The 27,129-nt window shown below is 43.2% G+C and overlaps 1 protein-coding gene across 6 annotated transcripts in view; it reads right to left on the bottom strand.

Moving 5' to 3' along the window:
• The window catches only part of PLCH2 (phospholipase C eta 2), a 74,899-nt gene that overhangs the window by 37,544 nt on the left and 10,226 nt on the right, over positions 1 to 27,129 (bottom strand). Inside the window, exon 1 of one of the 6 annotated variants that reach the window (XM_048326577.1) lies at positions 20,219 to 20,389. The exons of 4 other annotated variants lie outside the window; for them this stretch is intronic. In XM_048326577.1, the coding sequence (XP_048182534.1) occupies positions 20,219 to 20,249 (31 nt within the window). In that variant the 5' untranslated portion in view covers positions 20,250 to 20,389. Of the gene's footprint in view, positions 1 to 8,020; positions 8,491 to 20,218; positions 20,390 to 27,129 lie in introns of those variants that run through there. One more of the 6 variants, XM_048326576.1, reaches the window with a different exon arrangement.

The raw sequence follows: 27,129 nt of genomic DNA, 5'->3' as shown, positions 1-27,129 counted from the left end.
ATTTATTATGCTGGATAACAGTGTGGAAAAGCAACAGGGAATAACGAAGGGTTAAACTGGACACAATCCCTCTCCCAACTCTTAAGCACACTGAGCTGAGGACTTAGGATCTAAGCCTACTGAAATGGCTTTCTATTCTTGCCTCACTTGACATCCTCAGAGAAATCTTGCTCACCTGACACAACATGGAGATTAAAGACTTCTTTCCACAGTACTTCAGGAAATTATTATTGTCTGAGTGTAACAAAGGCTTTTCATGCCACCAAATAGATTTAAAAACCAACAAAGTCTGAGTCTCCAGGCTGGCCTGTGGCTTAGCTAAAAATGGAACTCTGAACACTTGAACAATGCTGGAATGTCAAAGTCTTGAAGAGGAAGAAATTCACTTTGAGAGTGCCAGAGGAGCCAGACTCCATCCCACAGAAAGAACATCTTGAGGAAGACACAGGAGCACAACACACATATGGTTTGGAAGATGGAAAAAAGGGAACAGGATGGAGATCTTCCTGAGACAAATGGGTTTATCATTAATGCAATCCTTCGGGATGGAGGGATTCACTTTACTGCTGAGGGATGGAAAAAGTGTGAACAGTTATGTAATACATCGGGAAACAGCTGCAGCCCTCAAAGTAGAAAGACCAAACCCAGAAATTCAGTATCCTGACTGCCAAAGACATTAAATGTTACAGAGCTGGCAGTGTATTTGACCTGCAAATCCACCAGGATTAGACCTGTGACTTCCCAGCCATGCACTCCCTTTACCTTTGCATGGACACACTACAGACCCAGTTTACCAGATTAACAAATTGACCTTGTCTCAAGAGGCTGAATCTAAAACATTGAACAACTCATGGGCAGCTATTAGTGATACACAGAAGAGCTTTGATTCAGGTATTCCTATTTCCCACCTCCCACCCAGGGAAATCTTACTCCTAATGGCTGTAGAATCAAAAGAAGATGATTGCCAACCAACAACACAAGTCATAAAATACAAGGAGGAAACAGAAGCTGTCAATGCCTTCTGGCACACCTCTCTCTCACTTACTCTCCCCATTGCACTTTCAGTTCTAAACCCCAATCAAAAAAAAACCCTGTAAAAACCTGCAGAAACTCCATTTACAGCTACACTTTAGCTACCCCAGCCCAAGATCTTCACAGGAGTTAGTCAGCCTGGTACTGCCTTTCTGAAGCACTAAATGTAAAGATGTTTCTGAAATACCAAAAGCAAACACATCTCATTGAAGTGCACATCACTAAATACAAGTTAGAAATACTCTCAATTTCAGCAAAGGTTCAAAACCCAACATACATGGGTGTAGGTTACGGGTGGGTTCGGTAGGGACGGATGGAGACGGGAGATCTCTATAGGCAGGTCTTGGGACACAGCCGGTTTATTGCAAAGGACGTGGGTATTGGGGCACTGCTCAGAGCTGCCAGACTCAGCTCTGAGCAGGCCCAAGAAAGCAAGAGAGTAAGTGGGTGAGAGAGAGAGAGAGAGTGTAAGAGTAAGGAGAGTGAGGAAGAGTAAGAGTGGAAGTAAGAGCAAGAGTGGAAGAAGTAGTAAGGAATGTCTGAAGTCCTGGTTACAATACAATAAATCATCTTCTGTACTGAATATTCTAATTGTCACTAACCAATCTAATACAAGATACAAATCCTATAGCATTTACATACAGCCTATAAGAGTTCTTATATTACCATGGAGTGTTACATCTTAACTTCTAAAAACTACTCTTTGGACCCCTTCTGCTGAGCTAGTAGGGTCTGCTCTGACCCTTGGACCTGCTTGCAAGCAGAGGGTATTGTTCCATCAAGAGGGGATTACTTCAGTCGGCCATACCATTGTTTTCTAGTTGTTCAGTAACTAAGACTTGGTATTTCAAAAGTGGCTTTCATTTCGATGTTGCCTGTAGTTTTCATATTCCCAAAATCTTTTGTCAGGCAATCATATTTATAAGGCTTTCCTGTTTCATCTTCCCCAACACATGGGCACTGACACAAGCAGCAGGACATGACTTGATGAACTTGATGAACCAAAAGCATGATGCTCATTCACTACTTCTAAACATGTGATTTATGCTTCTTCCCTTTCCCCCAGAAATGCTGCTTCCAAGAGGTCTAAAGCAGCATGAACTGGGCAGCCAGAGCAGCCAGCTCAGCTGCAGTTTCTCTGCTGCTGGAGCCATTTGCCTCTGTGTTTCCAGTGCCCTCTCTGCTTTTTCACAGCTGTGTCTGTATGCAACAGCTGCCCACGTTTTCAGTGTGGGCTCTTCCCAAGGAGAGGGATTTCAGGAGCAGATGCTGATGAAGAAAAGACATTCACTGTTACATTTTCTAATTTTGTCTTTCAACTAAAAACTTCAGTATTAGTTCTATTAAGAATTGACTAAATCAATCTTTTTCAGATGGTTTTGGCTCAGAAAGGCCTGAGCACCTGCTGGGCCCCAACCTTATTCCAACTGTGCCTAAGCTGCCTTTTCCCTAATTCTAGCCCAGCTCCACCCTGCCGACCTCTGCCATGGGCACAGACAGAGCCTGCCCGACCATCTGGACAGCACCTCTAAGCACAGTAATCCCCCCTCGAGATTAATGCCGCACATCTTGCCCGTATCGAGTGGAATTCAGGTTATTCCATGGCCTCTGTGTCTCACCCACCAGGCTTCCAAGTGTAACATTTGTGCACTGGCTCAGAGCATGTTCATCGAGTTATTTAGCTTTAGTGTCTGAAATACACCTGACTTCAGTATCCATCCACTTACAAGGCACTGATTCCACTGGGAGAAGCTGTAACATCACATGTTCCTGGTGCACCCTTTCCATGCTGCAATTCACAGTGGGCAAGCCCTGGGACAGCTTTTTTAGGCAGCCACAACCATGAACATTCTCAGGGCTCCCCAAAACTATTTAGAAAGTCACACTATTAAAATGAACCAGTAGTGAAATCCCTTAAATTACTTCATTCACTTGAAGGAATGTTTGTGGAACGAGGACCCATTAGCAACCACAGCACTAATTTAATGACAATTACTCTGCCTCCTGCCATGATGTTTAGTTCTCTTGGGCTCATCTGGAAAAAAAGGATGCAATTATTTTAATTAAGTGAGAATAGGCTTTGTGATTTGAGCTGTCGAACTCTTTTCCTTGCTGTCATAAAGCTGTCACAAACAAGTTGTGTCAATTGTAGGAAAATGTCAGCATAAAATAAAAGATTTTAAGACTATAAATGGTGCTCTAAGGTCACCTTGTCTCCAGCCACTGACTCGTAGAAGAAAATGTCCCTACACACTTAATTGAAGTAAGATCATAAACCCTTTACCTTTAAAGGTCTTTCAGTGCTTGACCATCTGTTCAGGGACATGGGCCATAAACCCACAGAGGGAGATTAAGGCAGGTTGGGAGGAAAGCAGTCAATCAATATGATTACTCCTTCTAGGAAAATGCCTCTAAGAATTCAAGAATCCAAGGCAAAATGGGCACAGGAATGCAAGACAGGTTGAAAGACGTTCAGAAAAGACACCTGGTACTGAGATGCATCACCACAAACTGATTTTAACTCACAAATTTTACTTCGGTATTTGGGGTGAATTTTAATGTATTCTATCTGTAAAAATTCAAACTCTTCTAGACCTTCCTTTTGTGCCACGTACGTTTTGAAATATGTGACAGACTCCCTATTTCTTCAAATATAGACCAGTTTCATGAAAGACGGGAAAAAAAAAAGGAGCTGCAATGGCTCTAGGAATAACTCAGTCTCTGTCTTCATTCAGTGCTTTTCTCAGCTTCTGTGATATCCAAGAGACAGCCTTATGAGGCTGTTCTTTCAATTTTTCTTTCAAAAACTTATCACTCAACAGAACCCAGCATCTGTAAATCTTAGAAACCAACAGCAGGTCTTTCTGTAAGCTTGAAAGATGACCAAAATTGTGGTTTCCTTCGAGCAGGAGACACCTGCTCTAATCCCTGAGGGGAAGATTACCAGCAGAAAGCAGCACAGAGAGTGCAGGGTGCTGAGCTGGAGCCCACAGCAAGGTCAGGGACTGCAAGTCTCACAGCTTATTGCCCAGTTTCATTTGGTCCTGGATTGAGTAGGGCTCAGGTAAATGTACAGGAAGTAAAGTAATTGCCCTGGGCTCTTACAGGAAATGGGTTTCTATCTTTTGCTATGGCCTCCAATATCCACCTCAGTTTGAAACAAAGCATCCTGACAGATTCATTTCTCTCCAGGGCTTAGAGCCAGAAGATAAGCAAGCATTTGAAGGCTGATGAAAGTGTCAGCTCGCTGGCTGAACTGGAAAAATGGGCTTTCAGGAAAATATTTTGCAGAGATCCACTTTTAACAGCGGTTCTGGACTTTGTTCAGTACTGGCAGGTCCACATTCACTCCATGTCAGATCACATCACGCCAGAAAATTTAGTTGCTCTCTGCCACATAAGGTCTTTAAATGTGCAGAGGCCAATATTGATTATCCCTCTGTAATTCCCTGAAATGGGAAAGCTTTCCCATTTAGTTGGACTCAATTCACATTCACCACACAAATTATTGTCAGGGACAGAAGGGATATGAATCACAGGAAACTGCACGTATGGTACCAGTTAATTTGAAGTTGTCCACTTAGCATTAACGTGACATTTTCTTTGCAATGTTTCCCTGGTTTTTTTTTTTTAATTAAACTGAAGATGAGGCATCTGGAAACCATCTCTAATTAAGGGCTAGACCAGCAGAAACAACATCTTCAGTAAAAGGCAAAATCAGGACCGATGATGCTGGAGAACCAGAGAACACCTGAATATTGGCCTTCCCCAGTGAGAGACATTGTTCAAATGCAGTTTCTGGGAGTCTGTAGCAGCTCAGGAGGCTGAAATTCTGCAGTCACATCTCATGAGCAGTTCCACTGGAAGATGTTTGCCAGCTGCCACGTTTTTGAAGGATTTTCCCAGACACAATGCTTCTCTCAGGACATAGCCCATTCTTCTCCCACTAGCACTGACACTATCAGTTGTTTCTTTAGTGATAATTGAACACTTCAGAATTACTGGGAGCAAGGAATTTTTTGGATCATCATCAATGACTCCTCAGCCTCTAGTCAGCCAGAAACCCATTAAAAAGGAGAGTGGCAAGTCACTGGAACACCAAAGTCTTGAGAGCCTGGATGTTGGTGCCTCTCACTATGAATGCTTGAACAGATCATCATACGAAGACCTCTGGAGGCTTTCATAACACTTGGGAACTACTGGCTTCAGTTGCATCACGACTGGTTTTATACCTGAGAGAAGAATCCCATTTCCTTTTAATGCTACAGATGACAGCAAGAAGGTGGAACGCTTTAAAAAGAACCTTCGTGCAAACCCCTGCCTGTAGCTCCAGCTCATGGAACCCCTGCCCATGGAACCTCTGCTCTTTTCAGTTACCCCATTTGTTTTCCAGGTGTTTCCACTCACTGGCTTAGAACGACACCATCTGGCAGAAACACCGAGCTGGTTTAATCACAAACACTGATTCAATCTCAGCCTCAGCAGCTCCCTACTGCAAGCAAGGAATAAACCTGAATAACTGCTACCTGGATGATCTCCAGGGAGATCCTCAGGTGAGAGCCCCTCTCTCTCATTCCTGTTTTCAGAAGCTGAAAGCTGCACCCAGTAGGAAGAAGCCAAAAGGACTTTGGGTGACACAATTCCTGTTTCATCACACCTTCCCTGAGGACCTTGTCTGTTGAAAGTACAAATGGATGCACACTGGTGCATCAGGTTTCAGAGAACAGTAACTGGAGGAGGAATACTCAGGCTGTCCCATCATGACATTTTCAAAAGCAAACTATTCTTGTTTTCAGTCCTGAAACACTTCTGTTAGAAAATGCAATCATTAAAAGTATGTTACTGGCTCTCCACTGCCAGAGGGCAGGGATGGATGGGATATTGGGAAGGAATTGTTCCCTGGGAGGGTGGTGAGGCCCTGGCACAGGGTGCCCAGAGAAGCTGTGGCTGCCCCTGGATCCCTGGAAGTGTCTAAGACCAGGCTGGGCAGAGCTTGGAGCACCCTGGGATAGTGGAAGGTGTCCCTGCCCAGATGATATTTCAGGTCACTTCCAACCCAAACCATTCCATGATTCTATGATAAACGTACCACTTCAGCCAACTCACTCCAAAACCTGGGGATTTACAGGTTCTGAAGATTTAAGAAAACCACCTTCTTTCCTTGGAACAAGAAAAGTTCTTGCATATAGGAAATACTTTCTCCCTGTTTAGCACATTGTTCAATTAAAGTTCCATGCTCCCAAATCTCCCGCCTCTATGCCAGCAGTATGGTACAGATAAATAAACTCTTATGCCAAGTTTTAAAATCTGCTTTTTTGCTTTTAACATAAATATTGACAATGCTCAAATGCATCTCATCATCTCTGCTTCGTTCTTAACAAATCTCCAAGGAAATATTGGTTAACATTTGCCTGTTGTTGTGATGCATACTGAGACTCTCTCACTACTTACCTGAATTGTTCGCAGACTTCTCAGATTCATTAAATCTGTCTCAGCCTAGAAGTATTCATGGACTTGATATTAATTTTGTCAATAAATAAAACAATTTCCAATATGGTCATAAAACTATGGGAAAAACAATGGCCATTTCTGTGTACAGTAGAAGCTTTTCCCATGTGATGTTCTATGGTCACCCTCTTTTTAATTACCATTCTGCTCTAGGATGGGACCTTATAAAGTCAATTTGCTGTAATTTTCACATCCACATCCTCCTTCAGTTACTGGAACAGTATTTGCTGGAGTGATGAGTGCACAGGTACAGCCACACCTGTCTGAGTTACCTGTTGTCCCTTTCTCAGTGAATGGCATTGCTGGAGCTTATTTTTAGTATTTTAATAACAAAGACAAGGCGAAGCCAAACCAGAGCTCACGGATACGAGGTTTGGTTCTGACACCCAAACACCAAGTTAGAGCCAAGCACTTTTCCACTTTGGTAAAGTTTTCATCTAGAAATGATTTTTAGAAAAGAAGAGAGAATTTTAAGGAGTGCTTCCTTCAAAAGGTATGGCAAGGGATTGAGGAACGTGGCACTAAGCATTGATGAGTTGAAAGCACAGGGAGTGAGGGATACTGCTCTGCCTTCCCAAAGACACCAAAGTGGGAGAGCAGTGTCCAGAGAATCTTTTCTGAGCACACAGAACCCAAGACATCCTTCTTTACTTGTTGCGTAACTCCTGTAAAACCACAATGCCTAACAGATATGAAATACAAAATGCATACAGACAAGCAACCGGGCACTGGAGTCAATTAAAATACATCTCAGGGAAGGGTTTCTCTCTCCAGGCTTTTCCTGAGTAAATGGACGAGGAAATAAAGCTTTTAAAAATTAAAACTGGGCTTTTGAGAATTGATCTGGAGTTCATAGATTCCTTCAGCAGCCATCAGTACAGGAGGGATGAGCTCCAAGTTCAGCATGCAGGACACTGCAGCACAGTTTTCCCAGCTCCAGGCACTTCCCTGACTTCATCCCTGGTTTAATCCCGCCAGGGACAACTTCAACCCCAACTCATTCTGTGCACTCTTCTTGTTGGATGGGTGTAAAGAATCTACATCTAATGAGCAGCAAATCACCTGTTTTAAAAAATTAAAACAATGCAGCTGACTCACAACAGTACCGGAGCCTCTTTTCTCTCTTCTAATGTGGGTAGCAGAAGGTCTCTGGTTAAAAATAGAAAGCCTTTCTTAGGGTGACAGCAGCTAGTTAAGTGAGCAGAAAAGGAACATGAACATACCTGGTGCACTCCTTCGTTGCACACTTTATTGCAGGAAGGAGCAGCCATTAGAGATACATTTATTATTTAAGCTTTAGTGATAGTAGGAGGCAAAGGTACAGCAAAAGCTCCCTTAAGAACCTGCTGTATTTGTTTAAAGCATTTAAGTTTGAATAACAGAAAAGAAGTGTCCAAGGAAGCTTTGTAAACTACACTTTTCTCTACAGTAAAACTAATCTCCCTCAGAAAGGTGGTTAAAATAAACATTTTCCCCTTACCTTTTTCTGGGCTGAGGCATTTAATTGTGCTTGCATCATCCATATTCCAGTGAGAGATTCAAGTGAAAACACCAGAGGAAGCAGCAAAGACCATATGCACATCCCTGATCTTTCGAAAGACTCTTTTAAAGAATGAGGAGAAGAACACTGCCCGTTGGTCTTTACTGCAGCATCCGAGGGTTCCTAGGGATGCCTGCTGCCTCTGCTCTCAGCAGGCTCATCTCCTTTATTCCCTGTGCAGGAGTGGATCTGGAGCTGCTGGCAGGTAGAAACCAGCGCAGGATCTCAATGAATGTTTCCAGCCTTTCCCTGCAACTCAAGTGTTCAGCCACCTGGGATAACTGTTCGTTAACTCTTTGCCTCCCTGCTCTCAGGCGGGACCTAGGGATGTCTTTTGCTATACTCCTTCGGAAAAGAACTGAAGGAAAAACTTGTGGATGTCAGGAAAGAAGCACAAAGGAGAAGTCAGTTTTAATTCCTCTGGGATGTATTGCAGTAGGCAGCAAACATCAGTGAGGTGCTACTTCATTTAAGAAGGGAAAAAAACCAACCTCTTTTTTATGTTAATGCCTCCCCCCCTGTGTCCATTCAGCATCCTACACATTGTTATGGGATCCTCCCAGACTTACTTTAGTTTAGAAAGCAAGTCTACAGCTACTGATAAAAATAGGCAAGCTGTTCTCTTTAGATTTATTTCTAATTTCTTTTCTTGGCAAAGACGATATATTTCCCTCCTTTTTAACTTGCAAGGAAATATTAATGCAGAATTAATGGGATATGGCTGGGAAACAATGCACATTACTGTAGTCTGTGTCCCAAAGCACAACTCATGAGAAGAAAGACACAGACCTTTGAGTTCTGTCTAAATCCTGGAGAAGACTTTCAGCATCTTCGTATGAGGGTGCTGCCTAAAAATTCCAACCAGGAATAGCTCCTGCCCCTCCTACATGCCACTGAAATACATAGGATAAAACAATTTGTTCCTTTGAGGACTTGAAATCTAAATAAACAGGAATGATAAAGGATTGGTAAATAGTTATTCTCCCCTCTAGGAAAGGAACACCGATGCTGGGGGGCAGGGTAAGCAGGATCCCAGTACCCTGCTCAACACCCAGGGCATCTCTGCCACGGAGCCCTGCAGGCAGTCCCCCCACACGGGTTCAGCAGGCAGTGCTGCTCTGGATCCTCTCCCCACCCGACTGCAGCAAGTGAAGCCAATCTGTGTGTGCTGTTTGACGTTGCCCTCCTGCCTTGTACCTCCTCATCCTGACCTACTTCAGTACATGAGGTGCTGTGAAATGCTCACAGAGTCACCTTCCTCCCACCCCACTCAGGCTCTCCAAACTGGGAATGCTGACTCTCCTTCATAGCTCCCAGCTGTTGCAGCTGGATTGTCCTGCTGTTTTCATCCTACATCGTCTTTGCATTTTAGGTACCAGTCGCCATTGCAGAAAGATCAAGATCTTTGCAAGATCTGGCACAACCCTCCACAATTTTCATTTAGGCATGAATCCCATGGTCCTTGCCATCTAAGGAATGAGTCCAGGATTTGGCTGAAGTTTACTTTCAATAAAACATTATCCTATTTGCTTAGTGGTTTTCAGCACTAGCTGTGTCCCCTGGGGTCTCATCTCCTGAGCAACCCATCCAGGAGCACTTGAGGAGCACTTACTGCAGGAGCCTCTGGGGCCTCATGTATTTACACCACATTACATTTGGGTAATTCCTCTTGCAGCCACTGTGCTTTAACACAGGCTTATCAGGGTGAATACTGCAGAGAATGTGCCAGGTTTATCCTACAAGTAACTCTCATTTCTCTTATTTCCTGTAGGCAAGTGCAGGTTATCAATAAATCTCTGTCTCATATCAGAAGGGAGAAGATGGGTAAGTGCTGAGGCCCAGCAAATGCCTGTCAGACAACTTCTCTGGGGAATCTCAGGGCAGGAAGTCTTCACACTGCAGGGTAGGCTCAATTCACTGCTAGGGACAAACCTCCCATTCAACACCACCTATTCCTCACAACTTGATCAAGAGACAGAGCAAATTAAAAGATAACAGCTAAGGATGATCAACTAATTCACTAATTACTCCATCAAACTGAGCAAAGCTTTTTGCTTTACAAGGTTATGCTTTCTTTAGAAAGAAAAATATACTCCCATCTGAGACCATTAGAGATTCAGAATCAGTACCTAATTACTGTATGGTATCAACTTCATAAAATGAAATGTTTTGTTTCTCTGGGAGTTTTTTGCTGTGCAGTTAGAACAGGGTCACAGAACAATCGTCAGAGAAAAAACCTGAATGCCTTCACAACACATGCAAATTTTTTGAAATAAAGAGAACACAGACTGTGCTATCACCGAGACCAAAGCATTTTACATTATCTTATTCCAAGTAATGTCTAGTCTAAACCAGGAAACTCCTCTGTGCAAAGACAATCGGCTGACTCTTGAAATCAATGATGGACTTGTATCTGGCTTTCGTGGACTGATTCACACCAGAAGTGCATAAGTGACTGGGAAAGGTCAGCAGCACTCCAGTTTGGAGAGCATAGTGCTCTGGCACAGTGCTCTGGCATGGAGCAAACTTACACCGTTGTCAGTTCCATATTATACAAAGCATAGCATGCCCTAATTCCTTCATCCTCCATTCCCAGCTCTCCAGCTCTACCAACCAGAGCAAAGAGTGACTTGTGGTGTGGTGCTGTCACATCACAAAGGTTTAAGTCCTAAGAAGGGACTAAAAGGGGCCAGGAATTCTCTCAGTTGCTACTTTCCAAGATATGCAGAGAAAGCCCAGTGTGATGGCACCAAGCAGCTGAGCCCGGTTAGAAGAGATGAGCCATGACATGACAAAGATCTGCCCTTGCTGTATGGCTGCACTGTCCACAGAGGATCCTGATCTACCCCAGACTTCTGCCACACAACCACAGCACCATCCTGGCTGCTTGCTGGGAAAGGAACAGGGCACTTCCAGAGAAACAGCACAAACCACCCAAGCTTTGACTGATAAGCACAGCTTTGTCAGGTCACAGTGCCACACACTATAAGGCTACATTATAATTTGACTACACATTCACCTACACATACACCCCTCATCCCAAGGCTCCAGCTGCCACATTTTATCACATTCTTAAGACCCATTTCCTGATAAAAATAACAGAGATCTTGTTGCCCAGTGCAGGGGAGGGGTGTTAGCACTGCTGGGGACAGAATGAGACAGCTGGGAAATGCAGCACCACCATGTTACACCACAGTTAAGTAGAGAATGGAACATCCACAATGCCAGGGACATTCTAAATAACTTATGAAAGTCAAACACTGAGCCCTCGTTGAAAGCCATCAAACTCCATCCAGAGAGCTCCATCTCTCACAATCCATGGCATCACTTCAAGACCTTGTATAAATCAACTTCAACACATGTGGGTGTCTGTTCTTAAGTTTTTGTTCCCATAGTTACCAATGTACTTTACCACAGAAGAGAACAGCAGGTGGCAAGACATAGAACAAAATCACCATTCTTTTAACATATGAAGAGTTGGGAAGTTTCAAATTAAGGTTTTCTTGCCAAATGTTTACAGACAGTAACCAAGACAAACACTATCAGATTGGAAAACTATAAGATCCTTCCATACATTTAATCCTGAGTCAACAATAAATTCAACATCCAGTAGAATGATGGATTTCCAGCCCTGCACCAGATGATGCCATGGGATTGCACAATCTAGTGCAGCAATAGTTTTGTCTTTGTGATTTTAAATTCTCCCTAGGTCCCCTTGATACCTTCCCATGTACTTTCTGCAGAGAAAAGGTGAAGAAGCCCAGCACACTGTGTACAAGATAGATTTCTCCAAATAAAATTATCTTTGTGGGATACAAACAGTGAAAACAACCACCAACATTCTGTTCAACTAAAACAACAATTGACTTGAAAGCTGCTATCAAAACTCTCACAGCTTGCAAGTAATAACTTCTCCATTGTCAACTCGAATAGAGGGCAAAATGACAGGCATTGAATGTGCTGTAAATACCAATTAGATGCTTTCCATAAGTAAGTTTTGTGACTTTTTCTGTAATAAAATCAGACACTGTGGTGCTGTGTGCTGTCCATTGCCTTCTGTTTCTCTTCAGGCAGAGGAACAAAGGTAACGTCCTTCACATGCCCAGTGCCACAGGCTCATGTCCTGTAACATGTGTCTGACAGCAGGACAGGAACCAAAACCTAACAACTAAATTTTACCTGCTCCTGAAACCCTCTGCCACTGACCAGCTCACCTCCCTGGGGCTCACCAGCCTGTTTATAACACAGAGATAACAACCATTCCTTTGGCTCTCCGAGATACCAACCATTCTTTTGCCCTCCCTTTCATCCCCCTTCTCCCAAACTTCTATTGAACACCATAAGCAAAGAGAACACTGAGAAAGTTGTTTGAACTGAGCTGGTTTAACCTGATTTTTTCACCACAGAGTTTCAGAATAAACAACATTCGCAATCTCTATTATTTTAGTCTTAGATCTTTCTCTAATTTGGAGATTGGAAGAACTGAAGTGTTTTGGTGGCCTATTTTCTCACAGACCCATAAATCATCTTGGCTGTTTGAGGTTTTCAGCGAACACACATTCTTCCAAGGAAATCTGTGTTACAAAAGATGGGAAGATGCTTATGTCTAGTAGAGAAGGGGGAAAGGCAGTAATGAAAGAAGGCAAAGACAGTTTCAAACACATCTTGGGGCCTTAGAAAGCCTCTAGAAGTAAAGCTCAGCTACCAACCACAATGAACCAGTTGTGAGTTCTCAACCAGTTCAGTGACAAGAACAGTCCACAGCACCACAACCCCAGCCCCACTCACACCATGAGCGTCTATGCAGCACTTCCATTTCGTGTGGATTTTTATAACAAGTTTTCAACATGTTTTCAAACTTCTGACTAACAATCTGAAAATGAGGGAAAGATGATTGTCTGGACCACTTTGTTTAAGCAAAAACACTTCAGTATGTAGTTTATATTGTGTGCAGGTGATAAAGTCTGGAGGTGCTGCAGTGACAGATGCAGACAGATGTGTTTGCTGCTGGAATTCCTACTACTTCTTTTAAGATCACTAAAAGCAAAATGTAAAGATCCTTTGGCTTGCTGCTTCTCTTTGTCCCTCCAAGCTTTATAACTGGGAAGTCGAACTCTGTGTTATATCTTGCTGTACAACTGCTCTCACTGTAGTATCATTAAATATCTGACAAACTACAAGCAGCCCAGAGGCACCAGTAGAAGCTGCCTTGGAGAGTGAGTGTGGGGCTCTGCCGCTGCCTCGCCTGCAGCCAGAGCCGATTCCCAAATGCAGGAAGTCTGCACAGCCAGAGCTGTCAGGCAAACACCCACCTGCCCTCGCCAGCTGGACACCTTAGGGCAGGCAGATCTTCTGGGCGTCCTGGGAAGGAATTGTGTTTGAAGTACAATCCTGGAGGTCATTTCCCTTCCCTGTGACTGCAGTTCTTACCACCCAATACTTCCCCTGTCCTTTCTTCTTAGTTTTGTCAACTCCTCTGGTGAGGTGCTAAACCTCAGCTACTCCAGCGGGTCTGGTTATTCCAGATGCATCCAAGCAACAGAGACACAGCTCACAGAGATTAATATTAAATTACCTCAGATCCCTTTGTTTCTCCATGCAATCTTTCTTCTCCCCTTAGAAATAGAAATGCAATCATATTCTTGCTTGAGTGCAGCCCAGCACAGTTGTTTTATTCCGTGTTTCTGCTGTTGGTAGTAGAGGGAGCGTGCTCACAGCTCCCTGCTCCTGGTCCTGTTACTGCTTTTGACGTATTTCTAGCCTACAGCCCATTGTCTGCAAAGCTCTGCTGCCTCTGAGAATCCAGTGTCAGCACTGTGGGAGAGATGTGGAAAAGGTACAAAACAACCACAACCAGCAGAGAATAATGGCTGCCTGAACTACATGGATTGTCCCTGTGAACAGATAATAACCTGCTTCAGGGTAAATCACATCTTTGGTGTGTGCTGAGGACAAGGTACAAGATACCCAAGACAGGAATGGAGCAAAGAAATAAGTTAATCATTTCATTTTTCAGCAGACAGCACCCTGACACATATGACAAAATCTCCTGAGCTAATTCTCTCCCAAAATCAAAACTTGCAATTCATTCAGTCACAACTCTGACATGGATTTCTGAGCACAGACACAGTTCTCAGACAGTTGAGCCATGAAAAACGCACAGTGGGGTGGAATCGATTACTAATTAGTAATAGAAGACACATATGCTTGCATCCATAGAAAACAGCTGTGCTGCACTCTGCTCCATTGTCCCAAATAAATTGGAAAAGATAAATGCATTGCTCTGTTCAGGCACAAAGTAGATGAGGCATTCATGCTTTGTTAAACTTTCCAGACACTCGAGGGTGTTTGAAATTATGATGCATGTTAAATTTAAGCAGATTTATTATCCACGTGTTCCAAATGTAATGAACACTTCACTGCCTCACATTTCCGACTTTAAAAATAGCAGATTTTCTAGACAGAACACACACGTGTGTCATGTGCAGGTCTAACACAAAACTTTTAGTCATACAGCAATTAATGCCTAATTTTAAACATTTTCCTATCTATTTATGCACACACAGCTTCAAGTGCCCACAAGAGCAGTTACAATAAAGGACTTCTACAATAAAAGTTGGAAAGTTCTGGGCCTTTTTAAGCCAAAGGAATTTGGGGTACTTTGCATCAGAAGTTCTTAAATAAAAAAGTTTCATTGTGAAAATTCTACCTAACACACTCAGATCACTCTACCTGTTGCCAAAATGAGGACAAAAGAATTTGCACTCTAAGGCCTAATAATTAGATGGTTGCAACTCTAATACATTTGGGTTTGGATAAACATTTTCCAAATTTTGTTTGCCCACACGAGATTGAAGCAGAGGATGAAGATGCAGCAACACAAGCAGATCAGTATAGAGTGCGGAAATTATCATTCACTATCTGCACTAATTAGGACTCTGGGTACTCATTAAGAGGAACTAACACACCTTTTTGGACAGGAAAAAGGTATCTCAAATCAGACCTTGTTACAGTGTACTTTGTATTTTGTAATTATAACAAACTCCCTAAGCAGTTATATGAGATTTCTGTGTCACGTTTTCGGTGTGTAGAGCAACCAAAAATGAGATATCTGAGTTCTACATGAAATTTTCAGGCTTGTTCCTTTACTTCCCAGCACTCTCCTTATGCAATGCTTTAATTTAGACTATCCTGAGTACTGGTGCAGAATTAATCAGGTCAGAGAAGGGGCTGCCAGCCACGATTACTGCACCTTTAAATACTTCTTTTCACTGTCAGTTCAACTGTTACTCTTCTATTTTTAAATCGGTTTCAAACTCAAGACCCACCGGCAGGGGACAAATCCTTCCCCAAAAATGCCATGGACAAGAGGCCAACATCAACCTCAGCTCTTGAGGTTATTCCCCCTCTTTCCTACAGCTTGTTTACTGGATTGTTAAGCATTCTGGCAGCAAATGGAAGGGGGTGGGGAAGAAGACGAGCTGCCACATTTCTAAAATTAGCATCTTCTGTCTCCGAGAAGCCTGTGGAGATTTAAAAAAATTAGGTTTCTCTGCAAGATGCAGAGATGTGGAATTTAAACTGCGTTACACAGCTAAAATCCTGAGCTCTGTTTCATACCTGCAAGCTAGTTCACCTACCTTCCCTTTCATGCCCCTTCTCCCAGCTGTCAGTCAGAGACTATTACAAAAATACCTAGTACATTTTATTATAAAAGGTAATTGCATTCATTTGCCCTGTCATCCCCAGGCAGCTCCATGACATCTTCTGCCCAAGCTGCTCCGTGGAGTCACAGACTCGTTCCCTGTCACAGGTCACTCCTGCTGGGCTCTCACACAGCCTCTGGGGGGGCTGCAATTCCCTGCTCAGCGATTTTCTCCCCTCAGCTGAGATTTTGTTGGTGCCCAGGTACCAGGTAACGCCCTGCTCAGAGAATGTGTTGTGTCCTTCTCCAGGCCAGGATGTAAACATTCCTCACAGAGCCTGCTGCAGTGAGCTGCTGTGCCACACATTGTGTGTGGACAGAGCCAGGATTGCTCCAGTTCCAGAGCTGAACTGCACAGACATGTTGGTTTTAACACACACACTGCCATGAGGACACCATTAAAAGTGGCATTTTGATCTTTGCTGTTTATTAATAAAACCCAACAGTGAAAGAACTGACTCTGCCTCAGTTCCTTCAATGCCACCAGTGCCATTTGTTCAGCACAAAGATATCAGAATATTATAACAGACCTGTGCTGCAAAATCCTAACTCAGAATATTGGGCTTTCACAGATGGGCTTTAAGTTAGAAATGGAAGAGACTCAAGAATAAAACTCAAGTTTCTTTCCAAGAACCACTAAGGGTGCCAAAGTCTTCCTTTGGATTACCTCCTGAAGGAACCAAAGACTCAGCCATGACACAAATGCAGACTGGCACAGGCGGAATTAAAACATATGGGACTGGAAGGCTTTGTTCCAAAAGTCCCTTTTCTTCTTTTAGCAAGTATATTTATTCTACTCCTATTACTAGTCACAGTTCATGTCTTACGACAACTATATTTGCTTAGATTTCTTTCAAGTATTGGAACCATCAGTGGACAGTGTTGCAGCAGAGAATTGTGACAAGAATTGGGAAGGTTTTCTTTCAGGATTTCTACAAAGGAATGGTCCCAAAATAATACATGTATTTTGAATCAACATGTTTTGGTTCATCAAAATAGTTCATGGTTTATAAAGCACATGACAAGCCTAAAAAAATTCTGGTTTATGGAGCATTTCCCATTTGGTGGAAATCCATAAAATCAAAGTAAGTGATTTCATTCAAGTTTCTGAAGCCACTTCTAGTTAAGATGTTCACTATAAAATTTTCCTGAAGTCTTCCACTTAAAAGAGGGGCTTTTCAAGTACTTCCTTACTAGAGACAGAAAAATCACATAAACCTAACCCAAAATCCAGCAGAGCAAATAAGAGGGTTCAAGAGACACAAGTCTAGGCCCTGTCACATCCCAAGCACCAGGGCCGTGCTACAAACAGCACAGAGGGGCTGCAGTTCCTGCCTTAGCACAGGAACTTGCTGCAAGTCAATTCTCTGCACACATCTCTGCCTGTCACTGCTAAATTACAATTACTGTCACCCCTTTTAGCTATTAAATGAAAGCACAGAATGCAGTTTATGTGATTAGCCAGTTTGAGCAGCAAAAAAATAACCTGCAAGCAGCAGCTTCACTGTTCTTAGCGATACCCTGTGCCCACTTTATGTTTGCTCTGACCTCTCAGGCACAACCCTTGGAAATTTCCAGGATCAGAATTTTCACTCACAGCTGAGCTTATCCCCAAGTGCCCAAAGGCCCCAGTGCATGAAACCCTCCTGTCTCTCTTTAAGGGAAACCCCTGCCCCCACCAGCCCAGGGAATTTAGCCTGTCCTCACTGTCCACAGGCCACGGTTTGTTCATCCTTGTAATAAATTATGGATGCCCCCCCATACACATCTGTTACTCAAATCACCAGTTAATAATGTATGAATAAATGAAGAGACTGCTCTGAGGGGAGAGAACTGTGGGGGACTAAACTTTGAATTCTCCGCCACAGCAGCAAGCATCAAAGCTGTGCTGCCAGGTTTGACCTCAGCTGGGTTTTATTTTTTAAGAGGGTTAGAACTAGCCTCTTATGAACATGAATGGCTGAACAGCAGGGGCATGGCATGAAAGCTGGCCCAGAAACACGGGGAAAGAACAAAACCCCAAATGAAAAACTCGCCAGAAGCACGTGGGTATCAAAGGTCTTCGCTATCTTGTGTCAGTCTGAACTGGGAGTGAAGGTCATAAGTGAATTGATATTCTCACCAGAAATACATTGTTAATTCTCACTAACAGAGTTCTTAGTCATGGGAACTGATGCCATTTGAAAATACAAAGCCCGCAAATAAGAAAAAAGGTGAAGAAGGGCTGCTGAAGAAGTTTCTAAGTTTGTAATAAGCTTGCGCATCACATGTTCCAGAACCTTAACACCCGACCAAGCGCTGCTGGATCTCGAGTTGGAAACATCACCTCGTGCTGAGGAGCCACAACTGGAAGCAGCGCTCGGTGTGGCCTCAGAAGTGGCGCTGAGGAGGGGACAATCGCCTCCCCCACGGCCGCGGTTATCCCTCGCTGCCACCGGGATGCGCTGCGGGCGCACGGAGCGCGCTCCGCACCGGGAAAAGCTCTCCCGTCCAATGCGGCAGCGCTGGAATCAGCCCGGAGCAGCACAGCCACTGCCCAGGGCAGGAAGGGAGACCGAGAGCAGCACAACCACCGGCTGTTCAATCCTCACAGAAACTGCAAACAGACCTGCAAATATCCCACTGGGTAGAAGGACACAAGGATTCAGTGCACAGGGCACTGCACGAACTACAAGTCTTTCTTAGACACAAAAAGCTGTGCCAGTCCAGGTAGTGTCTTCCAGAGACTTGACCAAGCCTCCTCACTTCTCACAAGTAAGGGCATCTCATCGGTAGAGAGCATAAGCATCACCTGTTCAGGTGCTGGGGACTGATAGGACAGCTATTTCTCTGCTATAAAAATGAATGGCACAGTCTGTCACTGCATTGTCTCTTGTCCCTAAATTACCTCCTTATGCTGCACTTTTCACAACAAAACAGTAGCATGGAATCTTCACAACTCCCTCACAATTCTAACTTTTATTGTTGCTTTAAACTTTATTCTGGCCAAGGTGGGAAATCTGCACACCTCGGGTGATACTTGCAGCCAGTTCACAACTTTGCTGAGAAGCAAACAGCAAACTGCTCACAGCACAGCCTGTCCAGCACCTGAATTCAGGGCAGGAAAGCAAATCGGATTCTGAACCAGCCAGTGAAGAACTCAGCAGAGATTCTCTGGAGACAGTCATTGGCAAAGTCTCTCTGATTTCACAACTACATTTACAGGACATCGCAACCACGATACGCTGTGCAGAGAATCCAGACTTTATCCCTACGCTCTCTGTAAGAAGCTTGAATCTAATATCTGGTACTTGTACTATTTAAAAAGCTCTTCCAGCTGAGGATTAATCATCTCAGTAGGACTGTGCAAATGCATGTGAGATGAGCGGGGAAGGTTATATAAAGCCCACTGAGAGAAGGAAAATGCAGAATAGAACTGAGGACCTGGCTTGCACAGCACCTGAATGCCTGCAGGTGCTTCTAACAGTGAGTGCTGGCTGTAATTTACTTGTCAGTCATTTACTTGATTAATTATCTCCTCCAAATGGCTCATCACACAAGGTACCTGTAGTGTTAAAACCATCATTAGAGATGCAGTAGCGTGATCCTCAAGCAGACACAGACCCGAGGAACAGCCCCCTCTGCACAATCACACTTTGCCATGAGACATGCAGCTGACAAATGCATGTGCAGAGCCACAGGAACACACAACACTGCAGAACCATCTGAGAACTGCACATGGTAATGGCTTTAATGAACTATGTCCCACAGCAAAGATAAGAGTGACTGCACAACCAAATCTGATCAGCATAATCTACACCAGGAGAACTACTGTATAATCACTGGGAGATCGCAGGTACATCAGCAGTGTGTGGCAGCAGAAATGATTCTGTACACACAGCAGTGATTAATGACATTAAGAAATGATGGGCAGAGTTTAGCACAGTGCATTGTGGTGGAGTTTATCTTGTTTAAAAGCCAGCCTTCCTTCCCTCCATCAGCAAACTTTGCAAGGCACACTCAAATGCAATTTCTACAGCTACTGCAACTGCTCTGGAGTAAACAAATTCATTCAGAGAACTGGGAATTGCTCTGTCCTTGGCATTACGGTTTCTCTGAATGAGTACATGTTTCATTTGCTGTAAGTGGAATGGATTTTCATTTACTTAACAGTCTTTGTATTCATCTAGGTACTACGGCTATAATTAATAAAACATGCCTTCTTAAAGATAAAAGATCTTTTGGAATGACAATGTGCTGATAAGATCTAAAAAATATTATCCTCTGACAAACAGGGTCAAACGGCTGAATATCTCTGAGCGAGTGAGGAAAAGGAAGAGTAATGTGATGTTATGAAAGTACTACTAAACAACAACTGCCCCCGTAAGCACGAGTACAATTTATCTTCCAGCTAAAATTCTAGTGGATGCAGTAAAAAGAATAAATCCACCTACTGTGTTTCTGCGATGGGCTTCCTAAATCCATTGTCTTGCAGAAATAAGAGTGTTTTTCTCAATTGCCTATGTTAGGAAGTAAAAATACTCTGCATTTTCCCTCCGTCTTGCTCCCTCTTCTGCAAGTCTCTCTCTGTGTCCGTGTGAGAAGGCAGTTTAAATTTCATCCCGTTTATTAGCTCAGTCACTGAGGAATCACTGTCAGTTTTGTGATGTACAAGCTCCTTTCCTGTACACAACACCAAGGAAGCGGGGGAGAGAGAAGAGGTAGGATTTTATCTAAACTACTTTTTGCTGGAGCAATTAACTCTTCACGGACTGACATCTCCTTCCTGGTGCATCTCAGTTGACACTGAAATGTCTGCCTTTCTAAGGCAACAGGGGATTCTCTCTGACAGCTGTTTAATGCTCATTTCTTTCTTTTAAGGTTTCCTCTGCTTTTCTCTTCCACTGCTTAACTGGGAACTACAGTCAGACACCACCACAGCCATGATTTCCTACAACCACACAAGGTGCCCCTTTTCAATTATGTCAGAGGGACTAAGGGTCACAAATCCTATGAACTTTTTAAGTTTACTTTGTTCCCCAGTCCCTACAGAGGGACTTACAGAGGTCTCTAATAGGGATTTATTCTCCACCAACTAATGCTTGTTGCTTCTTCAGGTAGAGCATTTAAAACCTCTAACCCTGAACATCCAAAACCGAATAGAATTGTTTGCAACAAAACCAAATCCACTGCTGCTAGAAGAATGAAATGTGGATGCACCTGTGTATCCACCTTCATCCCCAAACACTTAAATTTTCAAGGTAAGAACATAATCCTGTTTGTTCCTCTGCAGTGAATTTTCAGTCAGGTAAGAACAGATGATCTTGCCTCACTTTCTCAACCACCTGTTCTAAAAAAGAAACACAGTTTAGTAACATCACCCATAGCCAGTTCCACACTCATCCAGGACTGCAAAGGTTTCCCCAAGTTTAGTGTTTTTCTGGGAGAACTATTATATATATAAAAATACATGTATATATGTATGTATGTACATATAAAACTCTGTAGATATTTGCATCTCTTGAGAGAGTTTTAACTTTCTAATCCCTGCCCACAGTAAAACCTCTCTGATGCAAATTTTTACTTAGAGCTCTATGAGAAAAACGAGTCAAATTAACTAGATTTTCCTCACTAACCATTTTCCTCCAGAGAACAGCATGCAGGATTAAGCACAAACCATTTTCCCCCCCTACTTCAAACAGTACTTTGTAGTCCATTTATTCCTTTTTTCTGCTGGTAAATGAGAACAAAACCTGTTCTGCAATCATGGATCTGAATGCTAGTGCTTCTAAGATATTTCTATTTTCATATTTAATTCTAGCAAATGAGCATTTTGAACTTTCATTAAGCTTCATTTCTTGATTTTTAAGCATTATCTTGACAGCAACCCATCTCCTGCACCTGCCACTGTTAGAAGACTTGCCTGGTGCTGAAGCACACTCTCTTGGAATGACTTTCTTCTGACTTCCACTGATGGTCCCACACATTCTAAGTACCTGCATATGTCAACACACAGTTCATTCACTTCGACACAAACCTCGAGTTTTTTCTTCCCTAGATCCAATCACAAATCCTGCTGGCCTACTAGGAATCAACATCCTGCCTTTCAGTTCAGTAAGAGACACCAGTTAAGGGGATTAGAATAGTGTCTAAACAGGTTTAAAATCTTTTGTCTTCTTCACTGAGCCAATTGCTTGGAGCTTCAGCATTTCAGCAGGGAAAAAGATTATTACTCCAGGGAAATATCAGTGGTTCTGATATTGTCAAAAATAATTTCAGTCACTCTTCCCTAAACTATTCACAGCTCTTCTGTTTTGTGCAGAGCATTTTCAGCATAAAAGGTTCATAGTAGAACAGCTTCTCCTCACAGTGGCTACACAGGTTTAAGTCATGGTTTGTACTTCTGAGATCATGAGTTCAAGAATAATCTCATTTCTTCTCTACAGAACCAGCAATGCAGCTGAAGGATCGTAGATTTGCCTGGGAGATGGCAGCAGCCACGAATCAAGTGGTTCCTCATAGCTTGATAACTGTAGAAAACCACTATGGTTTGCTTCAGAAGACAACTGTAGTTATCTGTTCTCTCAAGAAACAAAGCATTCCTCTCTCTGATGAAGCATTTAACCTCAGATCAAACTGACAGATAAGATTCTGATGTGAAGATAAATAGAAAACTGCTTGGAGATGAAGGGCATTGAAATGTCTAAGGAGGTGAGTAATACCAAAAACCAGGGAGATTTCACAGTATCACAGTCAGGGACTGTTTGGATTTTAAAAAACTATTTGCCAAACTCCAAATGCAAACCAAAGCCAGTCATGCTGTAAGACACACAGGCTAAGAGTTAGTTGGCTGTACCTGCATTCAGTGGCTTTCAGGGGGATTAAGTTTACCTAAACCATCAGCAGATACAAATAATTTGCTTATGAGAAAGCATAAGAGGGAGAGACTCAGCTTTTGTTTACAGTGCCTCCCAGAGCAGCATCCCCCTGAGTGGCTTTGATTGACAGGCTTATTCACAGCTAATGGCAGTATCTCCAGAACTTCCCACAGATAATGCCAATATCGTTGTACTTTGTTAATGAATATTGGATTTCCTCCCCTCCCATCTCTGACAACACACAGGCTGAGCACCCATATGAATGAATGAAAAGAACATCTTTTTCCTCTCTCAGCATTATAAAGATCTTATTTTTAATTGCTCCAGCACTGGTTCAGACAATCCAGAAGTTGGTTTACTACCTCTAAACATACTGTACTTATTCTAACCATCTGACTGAGCATGATTTTTACCTATTTCACTGTTATTAGGATCACACTGGCGTAACTTCCCTGCTACCAGGTACATCTATCAAGAACTTTTATTCTGCCTTGCAAGTAGCGGTGGTTACAAGTAGCAGCTACCCTGGTTAATCCCTCAAAGGATGCCAGGTACGAAAGCTCCAGGAATAGCAGTACTCAGCTGGTTCTGAGGCAGCTGAAACTTCCCAGCCCTGGTTTCTGGCAGGATGGAGTGGCTGTTGGGAGGCTGTGTGACCACGAGCACACGTTCGCCCGGTAGATGGCAACCGCGATACAGCCCATTGTATGAGCAAGGTCCTGAATCGGGAATGGGCTGCAAACAATGCTGTTCGTTCTGCCGGATTTGTCTCATTTCCCACTACACACTTCCAAAATCTTTACAGGCAGCAGCAGATAGATGAGATAGGGCAGGAACACTTGAGGGGGCAGAAGGAGAAGAAAGAAACAGATGGTAACATTCAGGTGATTCAGTTTCTAATCCAGAAAAATACTCTGATTCTGCAACAGAGTTCAGTCAGTGCCTTTTATCTCGTTTTCCCCAGTTAACTTTTACAGGAGAAGCAGACCTGCCACATAAATTGAGTATCCAGGTAACGATCCCCTTTTTATTACAGCCTCATGATTCACTAGCACAGAGCAAAGAAAGGTGAGGCCAAACTGCAAGATTCCTATGGACCACAGAGAAGGACCGACACAGCAGAGCTCTGTCGGAAGCACCTTTGTGGTGCCCATTGCTTTTCATGTCAGATTCACAACCTTCCACACATTTATCCTAACAAGCCTCCACTGAGACAAAGGCAGGTGGCTATTAGTATTTCCTGATTCTAAACGAGAATCACTATCCAAGGGCAGAGGCTGTGTGGGCTGGAGACAAAGCAGATACCTCCCTGCTCCACTGCAGGTGTCAATTCATTGGTATTTAGGCTCCTACCTTCCAAGAGATTGCAGCAGGAATGTCTGAGCCTGAATAGGAGTTAGAGACTAAACACCTTGAGGCATCTTGGCACAGAGTCTCCAAAAACTACATTACAACGCACTTCATCAAAAAACAGGCAAACAAAAACCCCAACCAAACAAAGCTATGAAAGAAATTAATCTAGAAAGCCTTAGAGATTTTCATTGCCTGTTGAATCTATTTGGGCTAAATGGCAAGGCTCAAAAAGCTCATTTGATTCAAACTGAAGTAATTAAGGAAACAAATATACATTCCTCAAAGAAAGGAAAAAGGAATCTGAGTCACATCAGCTGAAAGACAAGATACTGACGTTCAGCATAGTCATAACGAAATTCAAGGTCCTGGGCTCCAGGGGTTCATTCTGGACTCCTAAGCCTGAGCCTCCTGCTCAGCCCTTTGCTGGCAGCAAGGACTGCCTGCTGAACCACACGTCCTCCAGGTACCTTGTGCCACACATGATTCACAAATCCCTGCCCTCCGTCAGGTGCAGGAGATGTATTTATGGAGTGTGAATGTATGGACAGAGCTGAGGCAGCGCTGCCCTCGGGTGCTGAGCCCCAGCCAAGGTTACCTCTGCCTGCAGTGACCTCAAGACAATTCCTCTTCCTTTACAATGCACTCTGCTTCACAGAAAGGGACAATTTCTTACAAGTTTGTCATCTCTTAATGTGATATAAAAATGCTCAAAGACTGAATGCTTTCAAACAATTTCCTTCTAAGACTTGAACAATATTAAAGAACTCTGCATGAGTGTGGACATCCGAAACCAGCCTTTTTCACAAACTGAAAATTGATTCCATTTCACTGTTCCATCAGTCCTCAGATCTATTCCAGGCCACCACCACCCAGGATTAAAAACCTCCAGGGTTCAGACTCCTTTGTGGTCTGCAGATTGCATGCTGCAGAACAGATCCCAAGCAGCTGATATCAGCAGCCACTATTGTAACTCTCTAGATCTTACATTAGTAATTTCAGTTCTGAATTGCTGAGGTTGGACAATATTATCATTTGTATTTCAGAACACGTAAAAAAGACCCAGACATGACTGAGAAGTGTCTGTCGTGCAGGAATAGCAGTTCCCATTTATAATCAGAATAAGAGACAACATAAGGATGAAATGAAGTTACAAAAAGAGTCAAACAAGAAGGCAGTATCACAATCAGAACTAGAATCTGGATCTGCTGAGCAGTCCAGTATTGTATCTTTAGATTCACATCTTCATTAGATCAGTCTGTGGACTCATTAACATAAATTAGTATAAGCTGACATTGCCAACAAAGGAAACAATTGTGCATTCTGCAAACCTCACTTGTGCATTTCTGCCTCTGCAGCAAAAGGGAGGACAAACAGCAGCTCTCAGTGTTCTTTACACTACAGCCTTGTCCTCCATTCAGGAAGAAAAAAGGTTTTGAAAACATAATTCTCAGTTGAGACTGTACTAAACCTTCAGGATTTGGTGTCACAGTTTTGTAGCACCACTGTCAATGTCATACCAAGTTGAGGAGTATGACATGTTTAAGTTCAAGCATTAGAGGGATAACAGTGTGTCTGTTCAGATTGGAATCAAACTGCACCAACAAAATTCAAACCCAAACCAGGTCCTGTTCTTCACTCATTCCCCTGTACATGCAGAACAGGCAGAACTGCAGTATCAGGTCACATTTTATCTTTAGCTGATGGGCAGTTTCACAGAAATCTAACTTTAATCGAAATTCCTGTTAGCCAGCTGGTGCCAAGTCACAAAATATCACCTGCGCGTCTGTTCTTCAGCTCAGCTTGTGCCATGGAGTGGTTTGGGTTGGAAGGGACCTGTGGAGATGCCCCAGGCCAAGCCCTGCCATGACAGCAGCTGCTCACAGACAGGCAGATGTTGGAGCCCCAGCTGAAGGCCAGCTCGAGTGCTTCTCCAGGCTAATCTGATGTACCACATATCTAAGCAAACAGGATTTTGCATGTCTGTGCACAACACTCTTTCATCAGATTACATGGGAAAAGTGAGCCTAGACATGCCAGAGCATATTTGAAAAATAGAGGATTACTGAATTTGCCATATCCCTTCTTGATTTTGGACTCTCCCAATGCTGCTGTAATAAGGACTAATGACATTATGTATAACCAAATTATGTAAAAGTTAATTGCATTCCACTCAGATTTCCTTTTCACATAGCAATCTGCTTCCTCATCCATGTACAGCCTACACAGAAAAGCGGAGATTTCACCGCAAAAAAAGCAACAGGTTTTGAAAAGTATCTCAGTTGATGAAACACCAGAAAGCTGCACAAGAGTGCCAAGAGTTCCAAACCACTGAAGATGAGTAAGCACAGAAGTAGATTGCAGGTAACTACGATACTGTGGGGCCAAATGATCAATTGAGGGACACTTAACTAACTTCCTGGATTTACTGCAAGTGGTTTAACTCTCCAGCTCCGTCCTTTCCCAAGTTTTCTGGCAGACAAACTCACCCAAATACGAAAAGGGAAGCGTTGCATTTGACAGCCTGGGCCTGACAAAGCTGCAATGTTATTTCTGAAGGCACAGGCTGCTCCAGGCAGCAGCTCAGCAGTGCCACACTCACGTCTGTGCAGGTGGCTCAGTGTCTATGACAGTGCAGAGGCAAAATCAGATCAGAGCTGTCACTGCATTTCAACAGAGCCATGGAAAGAGTTAATGAGGGAGTCAAGGCCAGGCTCAAGTGGGTGTTCTGAACCAGCCTGCAAAGGGATTCCTGAGCCCAGACCAGCTTTTGTTTAGGTCCAGACCCACTTGCATTGGAATGCTGGAAGTGCTGCCCAGGCACAATGCAGACTTTCTTCCCTCCATCTATTTCTGCCTTTTCTTTGCACTTTGTCCTACGTTTGCACACTGACAGAGCTTCACGTACAGAAATATGTAATGCACATTCAGGAGTCATCACCCTACAAACAAAAAACTAGTTCCCTAACAGTCAGTTTATACGATATAGCAATAACTGGAATAGATCATCTTACTTCTGTAGTGCCAGAACACACAAATGATGCAATACACCCATTTCACATCTAAATTTCTGCACTTTGCTTTTTCAAACTCCTTGCAAATCAATAGGAAAGAAGCACACTTAGACAATGATAATG

This window comes from Corvus hawaiiensis, chromosome 22 (assembly GCF_020740725.1).
Source record: "Corvus hawaiiensis isolate bCorHaw1 chromosome 22, bCorHaw1.pri.cur, whole genome shotgun sequence".
Classification (NCBI taxonomy): Eukaryota; Metazoa; Chordata; class Aves; order Passeriformes; family Corvidae; genus Corvus; species Corvus hawaiiensis.
Note: the sequence above shows the minus strand (reverse complement) of the source record. Positions and strands in the feature narration are given on the sequence as shown.